Source organism: Tamandua tetradactyla, chromosome 4 (assembly GCF_023851605.1).
Source record: "Tamandua tetradactyla isolate mTamTet1 chromosome 4, mTamTet1.pri, whole genome shotgun sequence".
Classification (NCBI taxonomy): domain Eukaryota; kingdom Metazoa; phylum Chordata; class Mammalia; order Pilosa; family Myrmecophagidae; genus Tamandua; species Tamandua tetradactyla.
In genome coordinates, this window is record NC_135330.1 from 38,775,386 (window position 1) to 38,802,823 (window position 27,438).

At 38.4% G+C, this 27,438-nt stretch overlaps 1 protein-coding gene across 2 annotated transcripts in view; it reads left to right on the forward strand.

Moving 5' to 3' along the window:
* The window catches only part of RGL1 (ral guanine nucleotide dissociation stimulator like 1), a 286,004-nt gene that overhangs the window by 207,514 nt on the left and 51,052 nt on the right, over nucleotides 1-27,438 (forward strand). For both annotated transcript variants that reach the window (XM_077157204.1, XM_077157205.1), the window contains one exon: nucleotides 17,341-17,418. In XM_077157204.1, coding sequence (XP_077013319.1) covers nucleotides 17,341-17,418 — 78 coding nt within the window. The remainder of the gene's footprint in view (nucleotides 1-17,340; nucleotides 17,419-27,438) is intronic.

Genomic DNA, 27,438 nt, shown 5'->3' on the forward strand with positions numbered 1-27,438 from the left:
TTCTGAGTCACCTGTGCTCCGTGTGCTGAGAGGGATGCGTGTGGAAGAATGAACTGAATGGAACAACCTTTGGAACAAATGCTGTAAAGATTATTCAGGAGCCACTTATGGCCTGTTTCTGGGGGAAAAATTCTTATAAAAAATCTGTAAGAGAGCAGGCCACAGTGGCTTAGCAGGCAGAGTTCTCGCCTGCCATGCCAGAGACCCAGGTTTGATTTCCGGTGCCTGCCTATGCAAAAAAAAAAAAAAAAAAATCTGTAAGAGTTGAGAGAATATCATAAATCAAGACTCAGTTGTTTATGGATTTCAGTTACCATTTGCCACCTGAAAATTTGCTCTGTATTTTTATAATTTCGTATAAATCCAGTAGATAGTCAGTGATTCCAGAAGATGAATCAATCGACCAAGTGGTTGTGAAATTAAATGTGAGGATTCTGTGAGGTTTAATGCATGTCATGTTGGGCTCAGTGTTAAGCCCATAGGAAGCAGCTAATGCACAGGGACTGTAGTGATGATAATTCTAGTATCTATTAATGATTGCTGTATGTTGGCTGCTTTATGGAGAAGTGCACAAACATGGTCCTTGGCTGTGTGGTTAAGTCACGTGCTACACACAGGAGAGCAGTGCACGCTGTGCTCCACACATTGATGATATTTATATTTTTCCCTTATTTTTGTTTTATTTATTATTAAACTTTGTCTTTTAAAAAAGATTACTGAAATGAGTTGATACTGTCTTTCCTCCCCACTTTCTCCTCCTGACAGGAGGAAGAAAACTGTCAGCCAAACAATTGTTTAGATTCATGAGAATCTTCATCCAAATCCTTATATTCTAGGGTTTCCTGCGTAAGGAAGGAAATGAGATAGGGTGTTTTTGTTGGGGTTGTTGTGATTGTGGAATATTGATTTTTTTTGTTAACTAGATTTTTTAATGTTAAAATTTGTACGTGTTCATGTTAAAAATTCCTATACTGTGGATGGGTATAATGTTCCAGCTTTCTCATGTTACTGCTTATTTCCCCAAATAACATTTATAAGGTTTTAAAAAATATATAGAAGGAGAAATAATAAAATTAAACAGAACATAAACTAAATAGATATGTATTTGTATTTTAAAAATAGAAAAAATAGTGAAAATTTCAAATAGTTAAGACAGTTATAAGATTAAAAAGTAAAAATGGCTTTTCTCCAAGCACCGAAATCCCATTCCTCCTAGGTAACTACTATAAAATATTCCTTTCTCTCCCCAATTTTTCTGGCCACATGTAAGTATATATATGTGTGTGTGTGTGTGTGTATATGTATGACACAAATGGAATCACAGAACACAGTCTGTTTTACAACTTTCTTGTTTTACTTATGATATCTTGGATGACTTTTATTTAGTAAGTGAATTAATATATGTAAAGTGCTTTGAACAGTGGTTGGCATATCAGAAGCTCAAGAAATGTATGTTGTTGTTGCTAATATCATTATTTCACTTTCGTCACATAGATAGACTACCATATTATTTTTAATGGCTTTATAGTATTTATTGAATGGGTTACCCTATGTGGTGGACATTTTAACTCTGTTCTGTTTTTAATTTGTTTTTTAAATTTTGTAAACAGTGTTACAAGAAACATCTTTGAATATATATATATTTTGAGTATTTATTTGAGAATCTATAGGATGATTTTATGGAAAATTGATTGATTGGATCAAAAGATAGAGGCATTTGAAAATTTAAAAGATAATGCCTTCCAGAAGGTTAGACCAGCCACTCCTACCCACAGAGAATGAGAATGCCTATATCTTCACTTTGCCCACAGCTTTGCCAGCTGAGAATATTTTCATTTCTGTTGATCTAGCCATTAAAAAATGTTAGCTCGTTGTTTTTGAATTTGTTTCTTACATTTATGAGTGAGGTTAAACACCCTTTAAATTACTTATTGGCTATTTGTGCTTTCTTTAAATTTTTTTATTGTATAATATAATATATATTTAAAGCAAAGAAAGAAAAAAGCAATAGTTTTCAAAATACTCTTCAACAATTAGTTACAGGACAGATCCCAGAGTTTGTCTTGAGCTACCATACCATCCTCTCAGATTTTTCCTCCTAGCTGCTCCAGAATATAGAAGGCTAGAAGGAATAAATGGAAGGCTTTTTTTTTTTTTTTGGAAGTACAGTGTCCAGGAATCGAACCCACCTCTTCTGCCTGGCAGGCGAGAATTCAACCCCTTTGAGCTACCCTTGCACCACCCTCTATGAACTGTGTATTTTTATATCCTTTGCCTATTTCCTTTTGGACTCTCAGTCATCTAATTATTGATCATCCGATTATAACTGTTTGCGTATTAAAGGAATTTGTTTTTGGCTTATTTTCTGTGTTGGAAACATTTTTTCCTTGCTTTTAAAAGTTATTTTTTCTGAAGATATTTTAAAAACTTTATGAATAGTCATTATTTGTCCATCCTAAGAAATGCCTTTAGTCCTATTCAAATATGAGGAAGAGTTATTGAGAACAAAATTCTCAAAAGATTTATTGAATTTTTCTGAAGACTTTTTCCTCATAAATACATCTAGAGTGAAATTATTTTTGTGTTCATGTTCAGGAACATTTGCAAAATATTTATTCTTTATCACACTTTCGTCTGGTTATGATACCTTGGGTTCCAACGTAGTTGGGATGTTCTGTAGTTTCTTGAGTAGCAGTACTCCAGAGAATGTTAAGCCTGGAGTAGTGAGTCATTTATAGTTCATTTGTTTGCATATCTCATACTTACAGTAGAACCTAAAGAATTATATGTATTTCTTCTGTTTTTTTATGTTTTATATTTCTAAAAAGGATGCAATATGCTAACTGTTGGCAGAAAATAGTTAGCATATTTGATGTTCTGATCATCAAAAACTCCTACAGGTTTACTGTGGAATTGGTAACATCTTCTACTCAAGGAGTGATTCCATTGACTATAGGTCACAGATGTCCGCAGTCAGTAAGGAAGTGCCTGCAAATTCACCTGTTCATCGTAAATAGTGGATGTCTGTACAGGAACTAGTGTGTTTAGTCTGTGACTTGGGTGCATCCAGCTTTTATTTGCTGATTTTTTTTCACTTCTCTTTGTTCTCCAAGTATCATAATGAATAGGCATTTTTATATTTTTAAAATACTAACTGGATGACTGTTAATTAAATAACAGAATCAACATGAATTCAAACTATATTTTAAGATGTAATTATATTAAGAATTAACTTTATTTTAAAAAAAAGAATTAACTTTATTTTGTACCATCCAAGCTTTGAATTTAATCTTAGTCAAATCCTTTGCTTGCTTTTGAAATGAGTGGAATCAACAAGTACTAACTGCGTATAAAATGTCACATGCTCTGCAAGACACCCTGTGTCTGGAATTCTTTATGTTTAGACTTGGTTCTCATCCTTTTTGATTCTTTTGAGGAAGATTTACTGTTCTTAAGCTCCAGAGTCCCTCACTTGCATTGGCTCCTTCTAACATCCTCTACATAATGCTATGCTCATAATTTTGTATTCTTTTTCTTAGAGTGGATCTCTCAAATTATTTATGCTAGCTTTATAAAACCTGGGTCCACCTTGGAGTACACAGTACTTTACTGTGAAAGATAACGCAAGTTCACACAGTTGAGCTCTAACAGCTTGAAACAGTGAAAATCTGACATGTTCCACAGTTGAAACAAGGTATAGAACTTCAGAGAGATAAATCCTGTTTATTTTGTTTCCTTTGCAGAAATTTGAATTTTTCCATATATGTACAAATCCCAGCATGAATATTTCTTCCTCACTCACTCAATTTCGTAGTCATACCTTAGACCTTGTGGCCAGAATTTAATATTTGATTGAGTTTATCTAAAATGCAGAGTCTGTGAAATTTTAGGTTAAGGCTTTTAATCTCTATAATTAGGGGTAAGCAATAAGTATATAAACTTTCCTTTTCTGAAGACAAATGTTTGAAATACTATTTTCTTGGCAAAATCGTGGCAGACTTGCTCATGGATCTCTGATGTAAATTTTTGCTTTTTTTTTTTTTTTTAAACTTTTGACTAGTAGTTATGATAGGATTTGCTAACCTAAACAGTCAAGGATTGAAGGCAGATGGCACAATAGTTATTTCCCAACAGAGAAAATCTTATTTGAAGTCAAGCTTTGATTTTCCTTAAGATTTCCAATCATATGGCTTTTCTCGTATGAAACAATTTTACTTTCTGTGATTCTTTTTTTTTTTTTTCCTATCTTTTTATAGTTTCTTCATTCTGCCAATATGAGCATCCCTGATTGACCAGTAGACAGTGGTTTGAAATCATTTATGGCCAATTCCATGTGTTTACTTTATCTGTCAGTTGGGGAAGTTAGCAATTCACAAAGAATCCTGTTTTGCTTCTCACAAAGGGTCAGAGTTAATTCTAGGCCTCACTGGTTTCTTTTTAACCCAAGAGAAATTTCTTGAATTATGGGTTAGCTGTTTGTGTTAGATCTTTGAGAAAACTTCAAACATATATTCCATTTAAAAATCTATTTTTCCTACCAATCCATTTTAAAAAGTAAGGGAATTAGACATCACTAAATATCAACCTCAAATGTAAGGAGAAACCTTCCTCAGCCACCGATTCTCTCTGAGAACCGCTAGATGTTTATACAGATATCTAGATTTTTTTTCAGACAGCTGTCATTTTATCTACCGTTTGGGCTATTTCTTGGTCATTCTGTCTTTCTTTGATCCACATCTTTGGTATCAAAAGTAAGCAAAAAGCCAAGGACAAGCAGAGTAGAGGTAAACCAGATCTCCAGAATCCTTTGCTAAGCCACTGATGGCACTCCAGTCACAGTGTGGAAATAGTCTGGATTACCACTTTGCTTTCAGGTGAACTCTGCCAATGGAGAGTTTCTGGGGATGAGGAAGTTTAAAGCTGTCCTTGAACACTGTGCTTTAAGATTGTGATCTGACCTGAATTTACTTGATTACATCAGAGAGAAGAGACTAATTCAGTGGGTCTTTGAATTTATTTCTTCTACCCATGTTTGTTTGCCTTGTGTTTTCACATACTTTATCTCATTTATTATTGACCCCATGTTTACAGATGAGAAAAGTGTGGTTCAGAAAAATTCAATTAGTAATGGCAGAGCTGGAGTTCAGTTTTGTCTCTTTCTGACTCAGAAGCTCTTTCAAGCATACCATATCCTTTTCCATGATTTGTGTCACTTTTAAAGGAAGGAATGTTTTGGGAAGCTCCTCAGCCATTCCTTTTGCATTGCTTCAATTGGTTTTCCTTGGAAACTGCATTTTCTAAAGGATGCTCCTTTCACATAGTTGTGGGGGGTTCGCTTGATCATTAATACTCATATCATTCACCTATCCAAACAATATTTATCGGATATTTAATATATACCATTAACTGTGCAAGGTGCTGTGTATAAATCTATCATGGCTTCTGCCCTCTCTGTGTTTATAGTCTAGTAGAGGAGATGAGATTAACATTAAGCAAATCAGCGCACATATAAATGTATATAATTAAAATAGATATAATTGTTGTAAGATAAGAGATAAGTTCCCTTACAGAGACAATAAGAGGGGATCTTTTTTGGGGGGTGGGGGGAAGTTATACCAAAATGAAACTGGATGCTGACCAGTGATCTTAGGTAGTTAGATAAAACATGGGCCATCAAGATCCTGTCTGCCTTTGTCTCAGGAGTGTTTTTGTGCATTTAACAGGCTCAGGCCAAATTCTTGACCTTGATCAGCTCTTTCCCAAGGAGACCTCTTGTTGAGTTGTGGAGATATGGCAATTGAGAAAATGTGGATGGATTTATACAAATACATCACCATTGTGGGAATAGAACCAGAAATCCTCACCTTATGATGCTTAAAGCACTAATATCTTCACATGTAAAAGATGTTGTAATGATAACAGGCAAATAAGAAGCTGCCCTTACAAGTGATGCCATTTCCACTGCAGCATAGACAAGAGTTGATCAGATATAAAGTTTGAAAAGTTTTGTTTATTTTCATGGGCTTTGTCATATATGCCAAATATGCTTCCCTTTCCTTTCAGAATTTTAGGTTACTTTATTGGAAAAAAAATTTCTTTCTTTTACCCCATGAGATGCTTGTGTGAGGCATAGGGTGTAATGTTTAATAGCATGGGTTTTGAAGTCAGGAAACTTGAATATGATTCTGGTTTTCCACCCCTTATTTGCTCTGCAACATTTTACTTTATCCTACTAGCTTCAGTTTCCTAATGTATAAAATGAAGATAAAAAATAACGCTTAATTAGTAAGGCTGTTGTGAAATTTGAACTTGATACTGTAGGTAACATTTTTAGTATAGTGGTTGACAAATATTCAAGTGCTTAAGAGATTTACCATTAGCTTGTTTTCTTCATCACTATTTAAAATTACTTTTCTTATTTCCTGTCTGTCTCCCTTACTCAGAGACCATGTCTGTCTTGTTCACTGCTGTACCCACAGAGAGGAATGGTGACTGGCAGTATGTGCTTAGAAACTTTTTATCTAACAAATAAATAATGATTATTACTATCCATGCCAATTTTGAGCACGTGCATTGGAAGGTACAACAGTGAGCATTACCCAGTCTCTGCCTACATCTAGTGTGAGAGACAGGTATACCAGTCTGTAGACTTGTACCATCACTGTCAAGGCAGTGAAGGGTGAACGTGTATTTTGAATAAAACCTTTCTCCCCCTTGAAACCGAAGGGTGGTAGCAGTAAACCTCCTCTAAAAAACTCAAAACATAAATCCATTCAGCTCTCAAATGCTTTCTTAGCATTTTTGAGATGTTCACAATATGTTCCAAATTACTTTTTGGGTAAACCTAGCTTAAAAATAATTAAATTTTTTATTTAGTGCTGGAATTAGACCAGGTACTTGCCAAATACTCCTAGATTTGTGCTGGCATGCAGTGCTTGTGAGGTTCATTTTCTTCCTTTTCTTTTAATAGGAAGCAGGGTTCTTCATATTTTCCCTTCTGCTCTTCCAGGTTCTAATCTTTTGGAAAGGCTTTTATTGTTTGTTTGTTTGTTTGGCAGAGAGTGCTTTCTGGAGCAGATACTGGAAACCCAGTCCACTTGTAGGCGGGGGTGGGGGCAGAGTCTCAGAGTCTTATGCCAGGACTCTTAATGTGTACAAGAACACTTGTGCCAGGACTTGTGCTGCTTCTCTCTTAACAACATTAACACCTACATTAAGTGTTTTTACTATTAAATGCATAGTATGATTGTTCCTACACTTTTGTTTCTTCTAAGAATTATTTGTTTAACTTCTATCATTTATATAGGAGTTTTTCAAAATAATTTAATACCAATCTGTTCGTTAATGTTAATACCTCCCATCCCCACCCTAACTCCCCACAAGGCAAGTGGAAATAAGTGACGTGGTTCACCCATTAAGTCTTGTTCCACTGTGCATAGAAAAGTTGAGATTTTATTGGTCAGTTGACTCCAAGATGCTCATCCCATTTAATTTAGGGCAGCAAGCTTTCAGGAAATCCTATCATTGCTTTGTTTATTTCTCAACTTAAAATATAGACATACTGGATATCCTGATGAGGGTGAGAACTTAGAAAATGAAGGACATTTTAAAAAGATTTTTATTATCGCGGATGAATTTATGTAGATTTTCATAGGTCTGAGTGTTGATAATCTCCTGGGCAGTGAGTTTAGAAAAAGAACAGAACGCTGAAAGATAAATGAGACTCAGTTCCTATTACCTGTGTCTGTTAAGAAGGTGAAACTATTGACTGATAGAAGAGAAAAGGGAATCATAACAAGGGCTATGAAATTCTTTGGGTTTTGAAATGTTCCTAACATAGAAAACAGAGTTGAAAACTTTTGTATAGGGCATATCATTCATGAAAGGACACATGTTCTTGTTGGTTCATGCATTGGCAGGTAGAGAAAAATAGTTTAGCTCAGAAAATAATGGCAGATTTAACATTTGTAATAATTTACATATACATCTGTGGTGGGCAAAATAATGGCTCCTCCAACAAGTCTCCATCCTAATCCCCAGAACCTATGAGTACAGGTCACATGGCAGAGGGGAATTAGGCTGTAGATGGAATTAAAGTAGCTAATCTGCTGACTTTGAGAAAAGGAGATTATCCTGCATTATCTGGGTGGAGCCAGTGTAATCACAAGGGTCCTTAAAGTGAGGGATGCAGAAGAAAGAGAGAGAGAAAGCTGTGATGAAGGTCAGAAAGATGCCTTGTTGCTGACTTTGAAGACAGAAGAGTGGAACCCTGAGCCAAAGAATGAAGGCAGCCTCAGGAAGCTAGAAAAGGCAATGAAACTGATTCTCTCCTAGAGCCTCCAGAAAGGAACACAGCCCTGTGGACACTTTGATTTTAGCCCAGTGAGACCATGTTTGGACTTCTGACCTGCTCCGCTGTAAAATAATTAACTGGTGTATTTTAAGCCACCAAATTGTTATAGCAGCAATAGAAAACTAATATAGTATCAATAAAACTTTTGGCCACTTAGAGAAATTGTATGTAATGTGATGAGAAAAAAAGGAGTTCTTGTCAGAGTGATTGACTCCAGGTATAGTGCTGCTGGGCTCCAGGATGCTGAAGGTCAGCTGTTCCCCTTCACCTTTGTTCTGCTCTGGACATCACGCCCTCTTCAGCTGTGGCCGGCACACTCAGCCCTGGGAGTGTGCATGACCCGATGGGAAAGGCAGGGTTCAGCCTCAACACGAAAAACGTTTTTATTTTCTCCCTGTTAACTATATGCTTTGGTTTAACCAGAAAAGTTTCATCCGGTACTGGTTCATAATGACAACCCACCATAATCACAGGAGGGAAAATCGAAATAAGTTCTCGTCTGCTGGGTTGGTTGTCTTTATTTTTGCAGAGTTGGACAGACTCACCCAGCAACACTGTGGGAACTCTTGGTGAGAACGTTTGGTGACTAAAGGGCCCTAACTTTATAGGCTGACAGTGATAGTTCTGTTAAAGCACACAGACGGGATGCTTTCAAAAGGGTTTACCTCAGATCATAACCAGACTAGCTTTTTTTTTTGTCTTGAAATCAGATGTGTAAGCCCTGAGAGATAAAATTGTTTCTTTCTGACATAGCTCTTTTCTCTTAATTTATTTTTATTTCACTTGGCGAAGAGAAGGCAGGGCATATAGTTATCCTCCTATTTTAGAAAAAGAATATAGAATAGCCTACTAGGTTTTAAAAAAACAAAAGTGAATTTGATTCTGGAAACTACAATACAAAACTGAAAGTAAACTGAAAGGCAGTGTGCATGTATTCTGAGTGGGAACTAGGAAATTTAAAATTCACCTTTTATAATCTAAAGCAGTTGCTTTGACCATTTTCCAGTGATTGGTGTTAGGGATTGATTAAAACCCCTTTTAGCATCAGCTAAAAACTGTGGACCTTCTCTTTAGAAAAAAAAGCACATTGCAAAATTTTGCATACAATTTAGGGGATTCCCAGATTTCCATAATCTCATCCAGGAACCCTAGGTTGTCATCTTCCAGGCAAAGGGTCCTTAGCATGGGTAACTGGAGACTTGTAGGAGGCTATTCTGTTTTAGAGGAGGGCACTGCTCCTAGCTTACATTGTGATTGGAGGCAAATGTATAAATTCAGTAATTTCATTAAACAAAATTTAATGGTGTTAAAGAAGCTATGTCTCTGAATTTTTTAAAGGAAAAAGACTGCCTGTTTTTGAGTTTGTTTTTATGTTTCTTACCACTATTCTCTTGACTTTTTTTTTTTTTTTTACATTTGTGTGTGTGTGAGCTTAGCCATTGGCGATGACATCAGGCCACACTCTGGGTTAGAGTGGCCAGTTTAGATAAATTGATGCAATGTTGAATTTTTATAAAAGTAGGAGAGAAAAGTAGGCCTGAAAGTGACAGGATACCATGATACTAAACTTACATTAATTGTATTTAGATTTGTGTAGCATACTTTATAAGATTATTGAAGAGTTCTACAATAGATACTTGTTGTGGGAGGCGAAATTGAGAGGCCTGGGCTGATTTGTAAGTAGTGTATTAATTAATCTCAAACCTGAACCACACTTGCAAAAAATAATTACTTAACAGATTCTGTAGTTGTCAGATCAGTGCCTGCTCCCTACCCCTGCCCCAGTGTCTTTTAGACTGTTGTCCTTCACTGTAGCTGCAGCCATAGGAGCATGCTGGCAAGCTGTATTTCCAGTTGGTGTTTAGAATTGTTAGGAATTGGAAGCAGAACGGGGAAGACACTCTGGAGGCATAAAATGGGCCAGAAAAGAGAGAGGGATACAGGGACCTGGAGTGGTAAATAGAAGAAAGCTTATAGCAGGGACGTGAGAGCCAGCGTACTTAAGAAATAGCTTTAAATTTGGATGAGAAACAAATTGTAGCAAAAGACACATTTTTTGTTTTCTTTCTCTTGGATAAGTGGTAATTATCAAGTCTTTGGCCTTTTCTTGGTCTCCTCCTTAGACATTTTTGGGTTGGGCTAAGGGTGAAAGTATCATTTGCAAGGAAAATTTCATAGCATCTTATAATTGTCAAATGGAGCTGAAATACTAGGCACTGATGGCTGTTAATGTGCCCTGTCAGTGACCGTGATGAAGATGGCATGGAGAACTGAAGGGCAAGGGAGGTGGGGAAGGATTCATAGTAAAGGTCTGGAGGGCACAATGGCAGCTTTCTTTGGTTCCAGCTTTTTCTAATTGTGGAAAATTTTTTCTAGAGAAGTAGGTCCCCTGAGTGGAAAGCGCAGTGCTAGCATCACTTACTCCTTCCTTACCTGCAAGAGGACAAGGAACTTTTGCCTTATTGTCTTTGACCTTTGTCTTTTCCTTGATATAACCAGCTCTGAGACAGTAACAAGATGTTTCCAAAGTATACATCCAGGGTCTACATAGCTTGGTGGCTATGACCCAGTTCTCAGGTCAGACTGAGGAGGAGAGGTACCTGCCTTGGAGGATGTTATTCAGAGTGATTTAAAATGACCCTCTTGTTGATCTGTGGGGATATGATCCACAGTCTTCCCCAAAGGCTTTACTTGGCATTCCAAGTATCTGCAGGCTGTTTCCTCCTGAGTCAGGGTCAGCTTCTGAACATTTTCCTCAGACTGACCTGTGTTATTGTGGGTTATTTGAAGAAAAATGCCAAAGATGTTCATAGACTGGGATTTATCAGGAAAGCAAAGGCTCCCAGAGGTCCTTGAGTCAGCAGCATCGTGTGTGGTATCTTTCCTTTTTTCTCCTTTCCAGTTCTTTCACCATCCCCAATAAGTAGCTCCTTATCTCCTTCCCTTCTCTTCCCTCTCCAGCCTTTCTTTCTGATAGTAGAGAGTATAAATTCATTTAGCAGATTTTATGGAGTGCCTGCTATGTGCAGATTCTAATCCAAGCTCAGGTTATTTAGAAGTAAGTAAACAAGGTAAACGAGTAAAAACTGAAGTCCTTATCATGGCCTCATGATAAGACACCAGGTCCTCAAGATCTGCCCCTGTTATCTCTGTGCTTCATCTCCTATTCTCCTTATCCTTGCTCAGCTCTGCTTCTTTCTGGTCTTGATGTTTCTGCAGCACACCAACCCTGTCACTGCCCCAAGGCTTTTGTATCTGCTGTTCCCTCTGCTTGGAAGGCTCTTCTCAGATGTCACATTCACCTCAGACCTTCCCTGAATACTGCGTATGGAAAAGCAACCACTGAACCCACATCGTTCCTTGCCTCCTTACCTGCTTTATTTTTATCCATTGCATTTTTCACTATTTAATTTTGTATGTATTTAGTCATTATTAGTTTATTGTTGATTTTCCTTCCTCCTGCACTAAAATAGAATATATGGTCTTTAAAAACAGGGACTTTGGTTTGTGTAAGTGCTCTCCCCAGACACAAGTCTTAATAAGAATTCATTGAATAAAAAATAAATGGGTAAATAAGTGAAAGGCTCAGGGTTTCTAACCTCAAGGAGTTTATAATCTAGTGGAGGGAAACATAAAATAAATGATAACAATAGCTTGTGTGGTAACATAGTGACAAAGTAGCTGTGGTCTAGAGTCTGACTGTCAAGGTTCAAAAATTCCACCTCTGCTTATTAGCTGTGTGTTCTAGGGAAAATTACTTACCCTCTCTAGGCTTCATTCTTCTAATCTGTAAAGTAGGATTAATAATGATACTACTATGATACTACACTGTATAGACCCATTATGAAAATTAAATGTAGCAATCCACATAAAACATGTAGTTTAGTGCTTGCCATATAGTAACCTCTCAGTAATTAGTAACTGCTACTATTATTGGACGACTTGCCAAAATCGAGTGGAGTTTTTCAAGATTACCTCCATCTCCTCTGGCATTTCCAAGACTTTTCTGTTAGGGAATAAAGGTTAAAAAGGCCCACCAACAGAGACTGTCCCTCAGGATAACTTATCTTAGGTTTCCTTTGAACCGCAAATACCCTGGTCCTCCCCTTCAAACACTAATTAACATTTCACCTGCCCAAATAGACGCCAAACAATAAAACCATCCCATCTGAAAAAACTATTTTCTGCTTAAATATGAGTGACCAGTAAAGCATTATGTTGTTGTGGTTTTCCCTAGTAATATTTAGGCTGCAGTAAATGATTCCTTAAGGCTCTAATTTAGGAGACATTTGTAAATCTTTTTTTTGCCGTGTTATCCAGAGAAAACCGTGTCAAAAGTCATTCTGACAATTTTTATTTTAAGGTTTATGAGTTACCATTTAAAGAAGCACAGTTTCTTATTGGTAAACCTTCTTAAGAAGTTGGAGCTTTTGTCTTAAATCTAGGAAGGCTTTGTAGAAATTGGTTGTGGCATTATTGGCAGGTTTGTCTGTAGTTATTTTACGGCCATTAATTAGACACACATATATACACCTTTAATTATCCCACCTTCCCCAGAGTAAATGAACTGAACTGGACTTTTATTTTTGATGGGAAGCTAAGAAAAAGTACAGGGGGACATCAAAGAAATTCTTAATCTAGTACATCTGACTTTCAAATGACCCAGCATGAGAGTTCTTCATTCTAACCCTAGTCTAGTTCTCCTCTGTACAGCCTTCTTCTTAATGATGAGGAAGATGCTGGGACAGATAATCAGCCCCTCCCCAGTCCATCTCCTTCCAGAAGGTTACAGTTTCTAGAGATCTCCTTTGTAACATTGTGCATACAGTGTATGCATTTTCATGCTCTTTAAACCTTCAAAATCATAAATGTTGAATGATCTCATTGGTAGGAAATAATTAGAATGAGCAAATTTACAGAGGCATGCATTACAGTATAAGTTTCCAGGGACCAGGTTAGGGGTAGGGAATAGGGAATTTGTGCTTAAATTGTAGGGTTTCTGTTTGGGGTGATGGAAATGTTGTTGGTAATATATGGTGGTGACAGTGGCACAACATTGTAAATGTAATTAACATTTCTGTTATATTGTTGAATGTGATTAAATGGGAAAATTTTAGGTTGTATATGTGTTATTAGATTAAGCATTTTTTTAAATAACATATGACTGTACAACCCAAAAATGAGCCTTGATGTATACTGTGGACTATAGTTAACAGTACAATTATAATACTATTCTTTCATCAGTTATAACAAAGCTGCCACACTAATAAAAAGTGGTAATAATTGGGGGGGGGGGATAAGTGAATTCTGTATTTTCTGTGTAATTTTTTTCTGTAAACCTACAACTTCTCTAATAAAAAAATCTTTACTTCTTTTGCATTTTAGTTTTAGATGTCTGGAATAATCACAGCTATCTTAAAGCTTTTAAAATATTTTTTTTAACCTTTAGAAATAAAGAAACAGGTTAAGACACTTGCAGAAGGCCAGATGGTGCCATTGCAGAGACAAATCTGAACTAAGTACTTGGGGAATCTGTTTCTTATCTGCTTAGGAACCACCCCAGTAGATCCCTCGTTCCCTCACAATAAATAATCATCACATGTCTCCTCAGTACCAGGCTCTGTTTTAAACTCTAAAGAGTAGTGACCAAATGAAACAAATCTTGCTCTCACGGAGTTGATGCTCTAATGGACAATTAACACAATAACCAAATAAATTATATAATATATTAGGAGATAGTAAAGTCTTTGCAGAAAATAGAGCAGGGAAGGGGATGCTGTTGTGGTTGGTTTGTATTATAAGTAAGGTGTTTGGGACAGCTGTGCTGATGAGGTGACCTTTGAGCAAAGACCTAAAAGACGGTTGAAGGAGTGAGCCTTCCAGGCAGAGGGAGCAGCAAGTGTAAAGACTCTGAGTCAGGAGGATGCCTGGTCAGTGAGAGGAGCAGCAAGGAACCACTGAGGCTGGAGCACAGTGAGCTAGGGGAGATTGTAGGAGATGTGGTCAAAGTGGCCATGGTGGCAGCTCATTTAGGAACTAGTAAGACAATTAAGACTTTGGCTTTTTTTTCAGAATGAGATGGGAGCTATTGGGAGGTTTTGAACCAGTGTCATGATCTGATTTATATTTAATAGAACCACCTTGGCTGCTGGGCAGAAGCAGAGAGACTGTGGTTAGGTAGCTGTTGCTTAGATTTAGGCCAAAGAGGGTGATAGTTTGAGCCAGGGTGGTAGTGGTGGAAGTGATGAGAAGTGCTCAGATTCAGGATATGTTTTAAAGGTAGACAAAAGGATTTCCTTATGAAGATACAGAGAAGGGTCAAGGATGTCTTCAAGATTTGAGCCTGAGCTACTGGACCATGTGTCTGCAACCCATGCCTTATTATTTATGGTTCTTACTGGTCTCAAAATTATTATAAAATGATCACTCTGGTCCTGATTGTGAACTTGTACATACCCTGGTAGCTGAGAGAAATACCTGTGTGGTCTCCTGTCCCATTGTAGATGGTACGAGGTATACGAAGTTAATGAATGTTAGAAAACTTTGCTCACAGTGTCGGTTGCCTAGTCTTCCTTGACACCATCTGACTGCATACATAGTATCTGGAAAGGTGAATTGTGGTAGGTTTTGGTGCCACCAAAACTAGCATCTCTGCTGTGAATCAGAAAAATACAGTAAAGGGCAGGAGAAGGAAAATCTAGAGACTTTTAGTGCAAACATGTTTGGAGAAAAATGTATCAGGAGCAGTAAAATGTGAATCTTTCCCTATAAGGGTATTCCCCTTTCATTTCTATCTCTCCTAGCTCACAACATTCAGAAGATAAAAGATTGACTAGTTTCAGAATAACCAGAGAAAAAAATAATACACTAACTGCAAACGTGCAAGTCTTTGAGGGCTGGCAGGAGGAGAGTTTATGGATCACTCCAGTCAAATAAGCAGAAGGCATGACTTGTTCTCTGAGACTCACCCTCCATTACACCCACCCTGATCCTTCCCCTTTAATAAACTACAAAGTTGTGAGAGAACATGAGCATCTATGACAGTGGCCAAGGATAGAGGCAAAAGATCCCACTCTGTTGATTTACTAGGACTCTGATTTCCCATCCCTGTCTTGCTCACATGAAGCTGAGTAAACCTTAATCTGAGTTCTTATCTCTTGAAGAGCAAAGGGTAGGCCTTTAAATAGCATGCACAGTGTATAATGAAGAGGAACGGGATGGGTGGAGGCCGGTGGAAAATACCTTCCTGAGGTCAAGAAACCCATAAGGCTGATGAGTTAGAGAAAGGAGTAGGTGGGTGAGGGGAGCTAGTGCCTAAGGGCACAAACTGGATCCTCCCAGGACTGGGTGATAGGGAAGACCAGATGAACTGGCACTGGGTCAAACCAGATGGTTGGCTCTTATTTTGAAAAGCATTTTTAAATCCTAGAAACAAGGGACTATGAGGGTACTGGGGCCTATAATCCCGTTAATAGAAGACAAAGGTGTGCTCTTTCAAAATATGAATTCACCAGTTATAAAATTTCTATTGTCAAAACTTTGGAACAGTCAGTCAGCTTGTGAAACTTCAAGGAATCTCCAAATTCTTCGTTGATGGGATGAGAAACTGTGGAGTCTTTGATGTTATAAGTTTATATAAAGACTCCCTCCTTAAGAACTTAAAGTAAGTTTATCAGATGTTGATATACTTGTATGAAATAGGCTTGCTCACACTGGAGTTGGAAGAATAGCAAACAGTGTAATTAGGATGGATTGGTTGCTTAGTATATTTTGATTTGTAATGAGACAAATTTGAAAATTCAAGCACCCGTCGCTTTCCCAAAATTCATACCTATGTGCCCTCCTTCCTCAGTTGCCACGTCTTTGGCTTCAGTGAATGCACAGGTATTCTCTTAGTTGATAGAGCATATGAACTCTGTCTTTAGTCCTTGTGTCTATCTCAGGCTTTATTTGACAGTAAAGAGTTATTTCCGTTAAACATTTCTCTAACAGGACCTACCCCTCAAGGAGACTAGACTGTTTTGGTTTGTAAGCTGCCAGAATGTGATGTGCCAGAAATGGAATGGCTTTTTAAAAAGGGAATTTATTAAGTTGCACGTTTACAGTTTTCAGGCTGTGAAAATGTCCAAACTAAGCCATCCAGGGAAAGATACCAGGCTAATAGGTTCAGAACACCTCTGTCAGCTGGAAACGCATGTGGCATCATCTGCCAGCTTTCTCTCCTGGCTTCTCATTTCATAAGGATTCCCTGGGAGTGTTCTCCTTTTGCATCCCCAAAGATCTCTGGCTGTGTGGCTGTCTCAGCTCTTGTTGGCTCTGAGCTTTTTCCAAAACGGTTCCCTCTTAAAGGGCTCCAGTAAGTAACTCCACCTTGAATGGGTGGAGGCATATCTCCATGGAAACCATCTAATCAAAAATTACCACCCAGAGTTGGGTGGGTCACATCTCCATGGAAACAGTAAAAAAGATCACATCCAGCAATACTGAATGAGGATTAAAGGACTTGGCTTTTCTAGGCTATGTAATAGCTTCAAACTGGCACATAGACTTTAGAAGTGTAGTTACCTGTAAGGTGTCATTTTGTGTTCATATACATCATGGATATGAAAGCAGTACATGCAGAGTCATTTCGTGCTTGATGAGGTAGGGCAGAGAGTAGGAGTGGAGGCATTGGTGTGCTAAAGAGTTCTCATTATCTTGCTAAGAGAAAAAGCCTAATTTAATCTAAAATCTATCCAAACAAATATTAAATCTTCAGAGACAGTTTTAAGTAGTAGAATTCATTGTTAACTTTATTATTGTCACTTTTCTGTTTAGACTAAACAGATATATTCATTAAACAATACATTGTCAGTTTTTGATACTATTTCATAAATATTTATTTCCTTAGTTACTCCTGAAATATATAATTGTTATTATGTGGTTGAAATTTGATAAAGTTCCTTCCCAACACCATTGACTGTTCTTTGTTTGTTTTTTCTGTAAAGGTACGGAAATCTGACGAGTCCAAACTGTGAAGATGATGGGAGCCAAACTACGATAGAGTCTAAGACAGTGATCAGGAAGTAAGTGTATCTTTTCTCTGCATTTCAAGCTCTCAGTCAAGATTTAACATCTTGAAATAATGTAGTTTAGTAGAGTTCTTTTTTTATCCTTTTGGAATGTTACCATGATTTTTGCCATAATATAGGAACTTAGAATTATTTCCTTACTATCTAATGATATTCATTTATTCTAGTAAATAATGGACTGAGCACCTACTATTTTCTAAGCACTGTGCTAAGGGAACTGCAGAGAAAAATAAATAAGACCAAACTTTTATTGAAGCTTGTGTTTTAGTAGAGAAAGACAAAGAATACACAAAAAAAGTGAAGACTGAAGCAAGGTAAGGAGGTTAGATCATGTATAGGATAGCCAGGAATGGGCTTTTCTGATCTGGCATTATTTGAGCAGAGACCTAAATTAGGTGCTGACTGAGCTTTGTGGACAATCAGTCCAGAGAGTAGTAATGGAAAAGGCTCAGAGGCAGGAACAGTGTTTGAAATTTAGTAGGGAGGTGAATGTGGCTGGAGAGGTGTGAGTGAAGGGTGAGTGCTAGGAGATGAGGTCTGTAAGGTAATGGTGGGGCCTTTGACAGTCTTAGGAAGATCAGTGAATTTTATTCTGAGGAAGTTAAGGATTCCTAGAGGGTTTTACAGAGAGTACTGCTATGAGTTCACTTACAGGTAGAAGGGTTGCTCTGGCTCTGTGTGGAAAACAGCCTGTGGCATTTGGGGTTGGGGCAAGGGTGGGAGCAAGGAGCCTGATTAGGAGTCTCTTCCCTGGATTCAGACAAGGGGTGCTAGACTCATACTGGAGTTGCTCAGCTTTTGCAGATATTTTGAAGGTGTTGCTCGTAGGATTTGCTGGTGGAATAATGGGCTGTATGAGAGGAAAAGAAGAGGCAGGGAGGCCTCCAAGGTTTGTGGCTTGAATGCCTGGTAGAAAGGAATCTTGGTTTTATGGAGACTGGTGGAGAGAGAAGATTTAGTGGTAGTTGTGTTGGATAACAATTAGTCTTGTACATGTTGGTTTTGAGGGAATTTGGTAAAGGAGTATAGATTTCAGGGTGAGGTCTGACCTGGAAGGTTACATTCGGGAGCCCTTAGTTTGTATGTCATATTTAAAGCCATCGGACTGGGTACAATATCTAGGGAAGTAAGTGAGCCTTGCGCCCCGCCAGTATTCAGTGACAGGAATATAGAGGATCTGGCAGAAGAGACTGGGAAGAAGCAGCAAATGAGGGAGAAGAAAGAAGGTATGTCTCAGAAGACAAGGGAAGAAAGGATTTGAGGGAGGGGAGTGACCAACTGTATTCAGTGCTACCCATAGACCAAGCAAGAGGGGTTGCAGAGTGATCACTGACTCTCACAATGTAGGAGGCCTCGGTGACCCTTGGTAAGTACAGTTTTGGGGAATGGAGGTGTGGGTCAAGAGAAACGGAGATGGGTATAGCAAGTCTAACAACTCTTTGGAGGAGTTCTGTTGTAAAGAAGAAAAGAGAAATGGAATGCAGAATGAGTTGAGGGCAAGGGAGGTATTTTTCTTTGTATGTGCGCATTTGTTTTTTCTTTAAAAAAAAAAGAGGGATAATTTATGCTAATGAGAATGACCTAGGAGATAATCAAAGTCCATATTCATACATGGGGGCCATGTATGAATGATCTCCAGTATACAGGCTGTATGCCAGGGTGTCTGAAACTAGTGGTGTTAAATAGTCAACTGGGGCCAAAAGTCAGGGGAGGTAGTCTAGTGGAATTTTTAACCCACCAAAGGATTTACTGATGAACTTCTTTGCTTCAGGAGCCAGGGATGAAGCCAGGGTTAAAAAACTGGGTATTTAAAAAGAAAATCTAAAGTTAAGTCTATATAGCTTTATAATTTTATTTGATAGACTATACCTTTCCGGAAAATCAGACACAGTGTATAGATATCTGAATCCCAACTGCAGGGCATGGTGGGAGGAACAATTACTTTATTCCTAGAGGGCTTGGGGAAGGCTTCTTGGCGAAGGTGCCATCTGAGCTGGGCCTTAAAGGATGGTGAAGAGTTTGGCAGTAGAATGATAGAGGTAGAGGGAACAGTGGGGTCGTATTAGGGAAACATAGTGCTCATGGCATTTTGGGGAACAACACATAATAGGTGTGGCTGACGCATGGTGTACCTTTGGGTGAGGGGAGTCAGTAGAGCTGAAGCTGGAGTGTTAGATTGGGGCTATATGAAGAAGGGGTTTAATTTCTTCAAAAGACTTTGGACTTTGCCTGGTAAGCAGTGGGGAGTCTGCTATAAAAAGTTTTTACAGGAAGGAAATAGTATAATCAGATAAGTGATTTTTTCCAGACTGGATTATACTTAGAGCCTTTTTACCCAAGGTATGGTCTTTGGACCAGCAGCCTCAGCATCAGCTGGGGGTGTTTTTAACAATGCAGAATCTGTCCTAACAAATGGGACTCTCCATTTATCAAGGTGCTCAAGTGATTTCTGTGCACTTCAACGTCTGAGAATCACAGGACTAGTGTTTGTGTTTATATATATATTGCTTATCTGTGAAAACTCACTGAATAATAATAATAATAATAAACCCTTCTAATAATGAGTATTTTTAAGCCTAGTCAAAAGAAGGGGTAAAGTAAGAATTGAGCAGCCAGCTTGTCAAGTGTTACCTGGACCTGTGACTCGATTCAGAAATAAGCATGTTGTGACCCACACATTTTGGAACTGAGTCAAATCCAGAGCTACCATTGAACTAGCTACCTAAACCCTCCAAAGAAAGTTGCATTCTGAAAAATATTCGTAGTTTTTCTGTTTCCCAGAGGATGTTTGAGATTCACTAGGTTTTGGGGCATAGCAGTTAAGTAAATTGATGATATCCTGGATGTGAAGAGGTGTGCTCATTATTTTTAAAGGGCCATAATAAAACTTTCTTCCCCAGGAGCACCACCTGAGAGAAACCTCAGGAGGAGCTGTTTTAAAGGGCTTTGTAATTTTTAAAGCATGTGAGGCATGAACAAAGAGCATCACATAGAATGACCCTCATGGTTCCATCTACTGAGGACAATGGTCCTTTCCCCAAGCTTCACAATGAATTGGTGGAAAGTTCTTGGCCCTTTTCCTTATACTGAGCTGCCTTTTAAAAAAGTTATCTCTGTTAAATATGTCACTTTATCTTATAATGGCTTGCTTTGTCCTGCAAATTCTGGAATGTTAAAATCCCTTCTTTCTGCTGACTTCTTTATTCTTCCACTTTCTTCTGTCTTTCCTGCTCATTTTTTCCAGTTCTTTTATTATTTTTCATCTCACTTCACTATTATGTTTTTGCTCTTTCTCTGAAGTTATCCTTCTCCTGATCACTTCTGTGAAAAGATAGGTTTATTACTTTGTCTTTCTAAGAGGAGATCCAGAGAAGCATTTTCCCCCTCCCCATGCAGCATGTCGTAAGTTCCTCCTTTCTTTAGTCCTCTCTGACCTCTGGCATCTGACTTGTAGCAATGCTTGAGTCTTTCTGATGGCTGTTACATATGTAGGAGGTATGGCTATATGGTAGTGATTCTCAACAGGGCAATTTTTGTACACATATCACCCCCCCTCCCTCAGGGAACATTTGACAACGTCTTGATACATTTTGGTTGTTTCAATTTGGTGGGGCTAGTAAGTGCTATTAGCATCTTGTAGGTAGAGGCCAGGGATATTGCTAAATGTTCTATAATGCACAGGACAATCTCCATGACAACCAGTTACTTGCTCCAAATGTCATAATGCTCTGGTAAGAAGTTCTGCTATATGATGAGCTGCAGTCCCTAAATGAAAACTGACTTTGCTTTATGATATCTAACTAGGCTTTGAAATGGGAGTATGTTTTTTTTTTTTGAAATTTATTCATTTCGTGTAATTCTTCTAATTAGGTGAATCAAATGCTGTGGTCTAGGAGTCAGCCATGAGTAAGGTGCAAGACCCTGGATGAGGAGCCTGGAGAGCTCAAGTTTTAGTTCTTCCTCTGTCACTTGCCAGCCATATGGCCTTGAGTTAGTCACTTGACCTCTCTTGGTTTCTGTTTCTTCATCTGAAAGACATATATGCATGCTCTTTGAGATCCTTTCAAGTTCAGTGTTATCTAAGATAAATTTTATTTAGTTTTCTCTTCATCTTATTAAAAATGAAAACAAATAATAGAAACAGAAGCAGGGCTATCGCCCCAAATATTATATTGAGTTTTTGAGAGCTGTCCTTGACTGCTTTCTTCTGGTGAAAGGACTATGTCACCAGTTTTGATAAAATAGAAATAGAAGGAAAGACAGACGGCTTCTTTGATTTGTTTCTTATTAATGTGACATCAAACTTTTCTCTATAGTCAGAAACAAAGAGGCAAACTAAAACATTGCCTGGTTGAGGGTAAGGCAAAGAGTGGCAAAATGCCCATTGTTTTCCTTTGCAGTGAATCTGTTCTTTTGTGATTTCAGGTGGGAGGCAGACAATAGGAATTCACTGATATTTTAAGGAGTAAACATCCTGTTTTAGGACAGATGCCTTTAGTTCTGCTCTGGAGTAGGGAGTCACTATTGGGTTTAATCAAGAATAGAAAAGAATGCTCAAATATTGCTTGATTTTTTCAGTTTTGCTGTAAAACTTAGAGCAAGTCTTACTTTTTCTTTTTTTCTGAAGATGCACGGGAAGTTGAGCACACATTCCACCCTGTTTTCAAAGCTTTGGAAAAGCGTCCAGGCTCTTCTCGTCCGTCGTGGTTTCCTTCTCCCAGTGGGCTATCATTTGAGGGGTGTTTCACCCTTCTTCATGGCAAATGAGACCTCCCTCCTGAAAGAGTGACTTCCTACTCTGATTCTCCTTGAATCTCCACCCTCTCTTCTTTAAGCTCTAAGGGAGCCAGCCTCTCAGCCTGCTGTGGTCCAGGAGAACAAATCCTCACCCTTGTAGTCCTGTGGCCGGCCTGAGCCCTCCCTGAGGAGGAAACTCAGGGGTGCGGTGAGATGGGGTGGAGGCCAGAGGCCTTGGGCATAGCCTTTCTGGGCTGGTGGGTGGCTGGTAGATAAGGAAGCGAGTTCATGGTGAAGAGGCATCCGTGGGCCGAGAGTTCGTGCTTGGGCTGGGCCCTGAGAGGAGGGCATCAGCCTGGGGCCGGGGATCAGCCTAGATTGCCCCTGGCACGCTGATGCCAACAACAGCCTCCCCTGGCTCTTGCGGTTTGAATCTTGCCAGCCTATGCGGGAGGACCGATGGGCCCCTGGGATGTGTCTGTCTCCCTGTCTTTCTCTTCTCATCTGTGTTTCCTGGACAAAGAAACATCAATTTTGCAATAGTAATGATCCATGTAACTGAACGTTTTCAAGTTTTTGATGTCAAGAAAATATAAAGATAAAAATGCTTTTACAAATAACATGAACATCTTATCTCTTATGATATAACATTTAAAATTTATTTTATCTAATATTAATATAGTTACTTTGTACTTTCTTTTGGTGACAGCTTATATAGAGCATCTATTTCCATCTTTTCACTTTCAATCTGTTTGTGTCCTTGAGTCTAAGATAAATCTCTTGTGAGTAGTGTAAAATAGGTCATATTATTTAATCCATTTAGTTACTATGTGTCTTTTAATTAGTGACTTCAGTCCATTAACATTCAAAATTATCACTGTAAAGGCAAATCTTGGGTCTAGCATCTTAAGCTTTACATTTTATGCAGGTTCCCCACTACCAAGTTAATTATCTTTCCAGTATTTCTAAAGATGGATCAAATCATTCATTTACAGGATAAAAGAATTTTAAAGAAGGAAAGCACGGAAATGCAGTTGAAGCACTGAAGATGAAAGATTGGTTTCTGGTGTCTTGGACCACAACTGACTAGTGTTCTTCATGCATTTAAAAAAGTATCAGATTGTGCAGAGACTCCCACATGCTGAGTACTTGTAATTCCAGTCCCGAGTTTGCCTAGTTCAGGCTTTGTGCAATATCAGGAACCTTTCAAGTTATCTAGCTAAAACAAGAAGCCTTCAGTCGCGAGAATTCTACTTCCAGGGTTTCTGGATGTTGAAATCTTTGCCAAACAGGGATTTCTGATGTTAGGGCTAAACTGATCCACAGAAGGTGTGCTGTATTTATTTCCAGGACCCCAAACTAGTCACTTATTTGGGAATCAGGAAACCTACTTCCTGTGATGGCAGAAAACATCGTTGACTCACATTTATCCCACCTGTGCTCTCTTCCTCCTTGCTGACAGTTTTACATGTTAAATGCTGTCTTTTTCAAATAATAAAATCTGAACCAAATAGAAAAAAAGAAACTTTCTCTAAATTAGTTTTTTACAATCATTGAATTCAGAGATGAAGCAAATGTTAGATAGGGATGTTAACCGTGCAGAGCTTTTATGCCACGAATCTGAGATTATAATATGCATAATTGTATTTACAGAGGTTTAAAACTTCAGGAAATGATGCTTTTAAATTTCTTTCCTTTATTATAATGTTGAAATAGCTTCTGTTTCCCTGTTTTTCGTTTTTTTTTGGATCGAGTCTCATCACTTCCTTTCTGGAATGCCAAATTTTGTTTTCTCAAACTTTTTACCATAGCAGGGCTCTAAACAGTTGAAATCATTCTGCTTCTATCTCTACACATACATATGTCATTCTTGCAGTATTTCCCAAAAGTTGTAAATAGTGACACCAGATTTCAATCACTGGAAAAGGGTCATGTAAATAGTAGTAGTCCAAAACGTTGAACACGCTTTAAAGAAATGGGAGATGAGTTGAAGAAAGCTGCCTGGGAAACTTGACAGTGGAAAATATTTAACCATCTTCTTGGAGAGTTTATAGTCAATATACATTCCAGCAAATTCAGATACCCTAAAAAGGCAATTGAAATTAATCTGAGTGATTGTTACAGAAATGGAGGAAAAGGAAGTGGGGTAAAGAATAGAACAAGAATAAGACTTAAGAAGTACTAAAGGTAGTAATGTGAAAGGAGTTTTTTGTATGTTTGTTTTAAGGAAAAGAAAAAATGGAGAAGTAACATGCTACATAAAAGAGCCTGGTATTGTCTTGCCCATACCAGGCAAAGAAAAATGCAAACTGTAGTTTAAAAGTCATTAAAATCATAAATGCATTTAAAAGAAGAGGTTAGAGAGTATCCAAGCTTTTCTGATAATTAAAGGGAAATAAAACAAGATCTATAAACAATGATTTACTGTTCTTTGGAAAGAAGGAAAAATAGGTCATCTGAGTATTTCCTAGGGTTTTCCACAGGTTAGAGAATGATAAAACGACTCACAGCCAGACTCTGTCCTTTTGATTCACCCTCACGTTTTGTAGATGACAGAAATGATGGCAACACTGTTGTCATCACCATTGGCTGCAGTTTTAGGAGTTCTTACCACATGTAGGGCATTCTTCTAGGAACTTTATATTTGAGCAGCTGGTTAAATGACAGATTTGGTATTTGAACTCAGGTTTGACTGCAAAACCTGGGCTTCTCACCATTTTTGCTCTTGAGTCTTCCATTTTAAAAAGAGCATTGGGATCTTAGATGCTCATGATTTTTCCCCCCATATTTGGTCATCTCATAATAATAACACCTCAGGCCAAAGTACATCACGACCTAGATCATAGTATTAACTGTTCTAACTAATAATTTAGATTGTTATATTCTGAGATGTTTTAATTTGGGATTCTTTTATTTAACCTATGCCGTTTCATCTAGCTGTTTCTTCATTATTGAATGCATGTCTGGAGCAAGGTCCCCTAACAGCTGTTAGAAATGTGGAAGTTAGATTTGCTTCCTGGGGAAGGAGATGGGTCGAAGGTTTGTGAGGAAAGAAGGAAGAACAGATCAGTCAGTCCCGTCAATCTGAATGCCCACTTCCTGTTCTTGGTGCCTCATGGCATCTGTCATTATCAACAGAAGTTCTATTCTAGTGGTGAAAATTATAGAAGGCTTCAGCATTTTTTTTTTTTTTTTTTTTGCTGGAGGCCTTTTTGTAACATGAAAACTCCCTTCTTAGACAGTGGGGAATCAGAAAACAATGAGTTATTGAGGTCCCGGAAAAATACTTTCAGTGAATGGCAATAATAGCTGGAACTTATTGACTCCTTGGTAGGAACAGTCCCTGTGTTAAACACTGTATATACTGTTAAGATTCCTGTAATAGTTCTGTGTGTTCCCATCTTACAGATGAGAAACCTGAGACAGATGGAGGTTAAGGCACCTGTCCAGGGTCATACAGCAAATAAGTGAACAAGCTGGGGTTTAACCCAGACTTCACTCCACACTCTGTGGCCTCTACTTCATTCCCTCTAATAAAAACGAAAAAAAAAATTTATCTTAAGTGCTTCTGCTCTACCCTCTTGTCAAATCTTTTTAATGAATAAATTTTAGTTTCTGGAATAGGTTGAGATTTACAAAAAAATTAAGCAGATAGTATAGAGTTCCCACATACCTACCACCCAGTCTCCCCTATTACATCATTATTATTATTATTTTTTAAAGTAGTTTTACTCACGGAACCACACAGTTCATCCAGAGTATACAATCAGTAACCCCAGGACAATCACAGAGTTGTGCATTCATCACCACAATCAACCTGAGAACATTCTCATTGCTTCAAAAAGAAAATCCCATGCCCCATATCCTCCTACTACTGATACCCAGCACAGATATAGTACCTTTGCCACAACCAACGAAAGAATGCCACAATACCACTGTTAACTGTAGTCCACAATCTGCACCAGTCACACGTTTTCCCATACAACACCCCTTGTAGTAGTGATGTGCACCAACTCTAGTTCATGTGAGAGCATTCTTACACTTGCACAGTCAACCAGTGTCATTGTCCACAGCAGGGTCCACCATGCCACACAGTCCCATGTTTCATCCTCTAGCCCTCCTTCAGTGACAGACACAACCCTGTCCCCCCAACCGTAGTCACACCCATAATTCAGCACTGTTAATACCTTACAGTAATGTGCTACCATCACCTCTGCCCATTTCCAAACATTTACAATCAACCTCATCAAAAATTCTGCACAAATCAAGCCCTGCTCTCCATTCTCTATCTATCCTTACTGCCTCTCCCAGCAACCCATACTCCTGATGCCAGGACCTGCCCATATATAGTTTAGGAACAAAGCATGGGTGTGTAAATACAGCAGACATTGGGTAACTAGTTTCTGGCTTATCTTCTGCTACTCTTGGCCTTCTCCCACCATTTGCTTTGTCTTTCTGTGTATCCTTCCTATCACAATGTTTCTTCCTCCTCCTTTCCCTGGAGCTTTTTCTCTTCTTCTTCTCAGTGTTCTCTCACTGATGTCACTGCCCTATCCTTGCATTCTGGTCCTTAGCTCTAGCTGCTTTGGGTTATTTTCCCGGCCCTTGCTCAAGCCCTCTCCACTGTCCCTCCCAGTGTCCCATTCCCTATTCACCAATAGTATGGAAAAATACAATGGAAAGTACAAGAAAAGAATAAAGGACAGCCTTGACAAGTCAAGCTAATGTTTCCATCCTTTCCAGGCTTTTTTTGAGGAAAAAAAGGGGGGGGGGGGGTATGTTCTTTACCTCCCTTTATTCTTTCTCACCAGGAAAAATTCTAGCCCCAGGTTTCAGAGGCAGCCTGTACCTGGCAGCCTGCCCTGACAGAGGAAAACTGTTCTGTAGTTCGGAGAACAAAATGTAGGGTCCAGCTCAGAGTCAGTCAGTCCCTGAAGGGCAAAGTGACTTAGCTCCCACCCTCAGGGCTTAGTAAACGTCCCATGCCACGTTGCTTCAGAGGCCCACCCTCTACATAAGTCTTAGCTTTACGTTATCTGAATGAGGAAAAGATCTAGTTCTTGGGGAATGTCGTAAAATAGGAAAACGCTTTGCTGCTTTTGAAAAAGATTCCATGTCTTCTCTTCTATTGATGATTAAACAAAATAAATGATCTCAAATAGATTTCTGGGGGAGGAAAAGAGCTCTAAAATAAAATAGAATAAAATTATTCTTTTTTGTCATGGAAATCCTATTCCTTGACTTGGAGGTTACACATCATGAGAGAGATGACCCCAT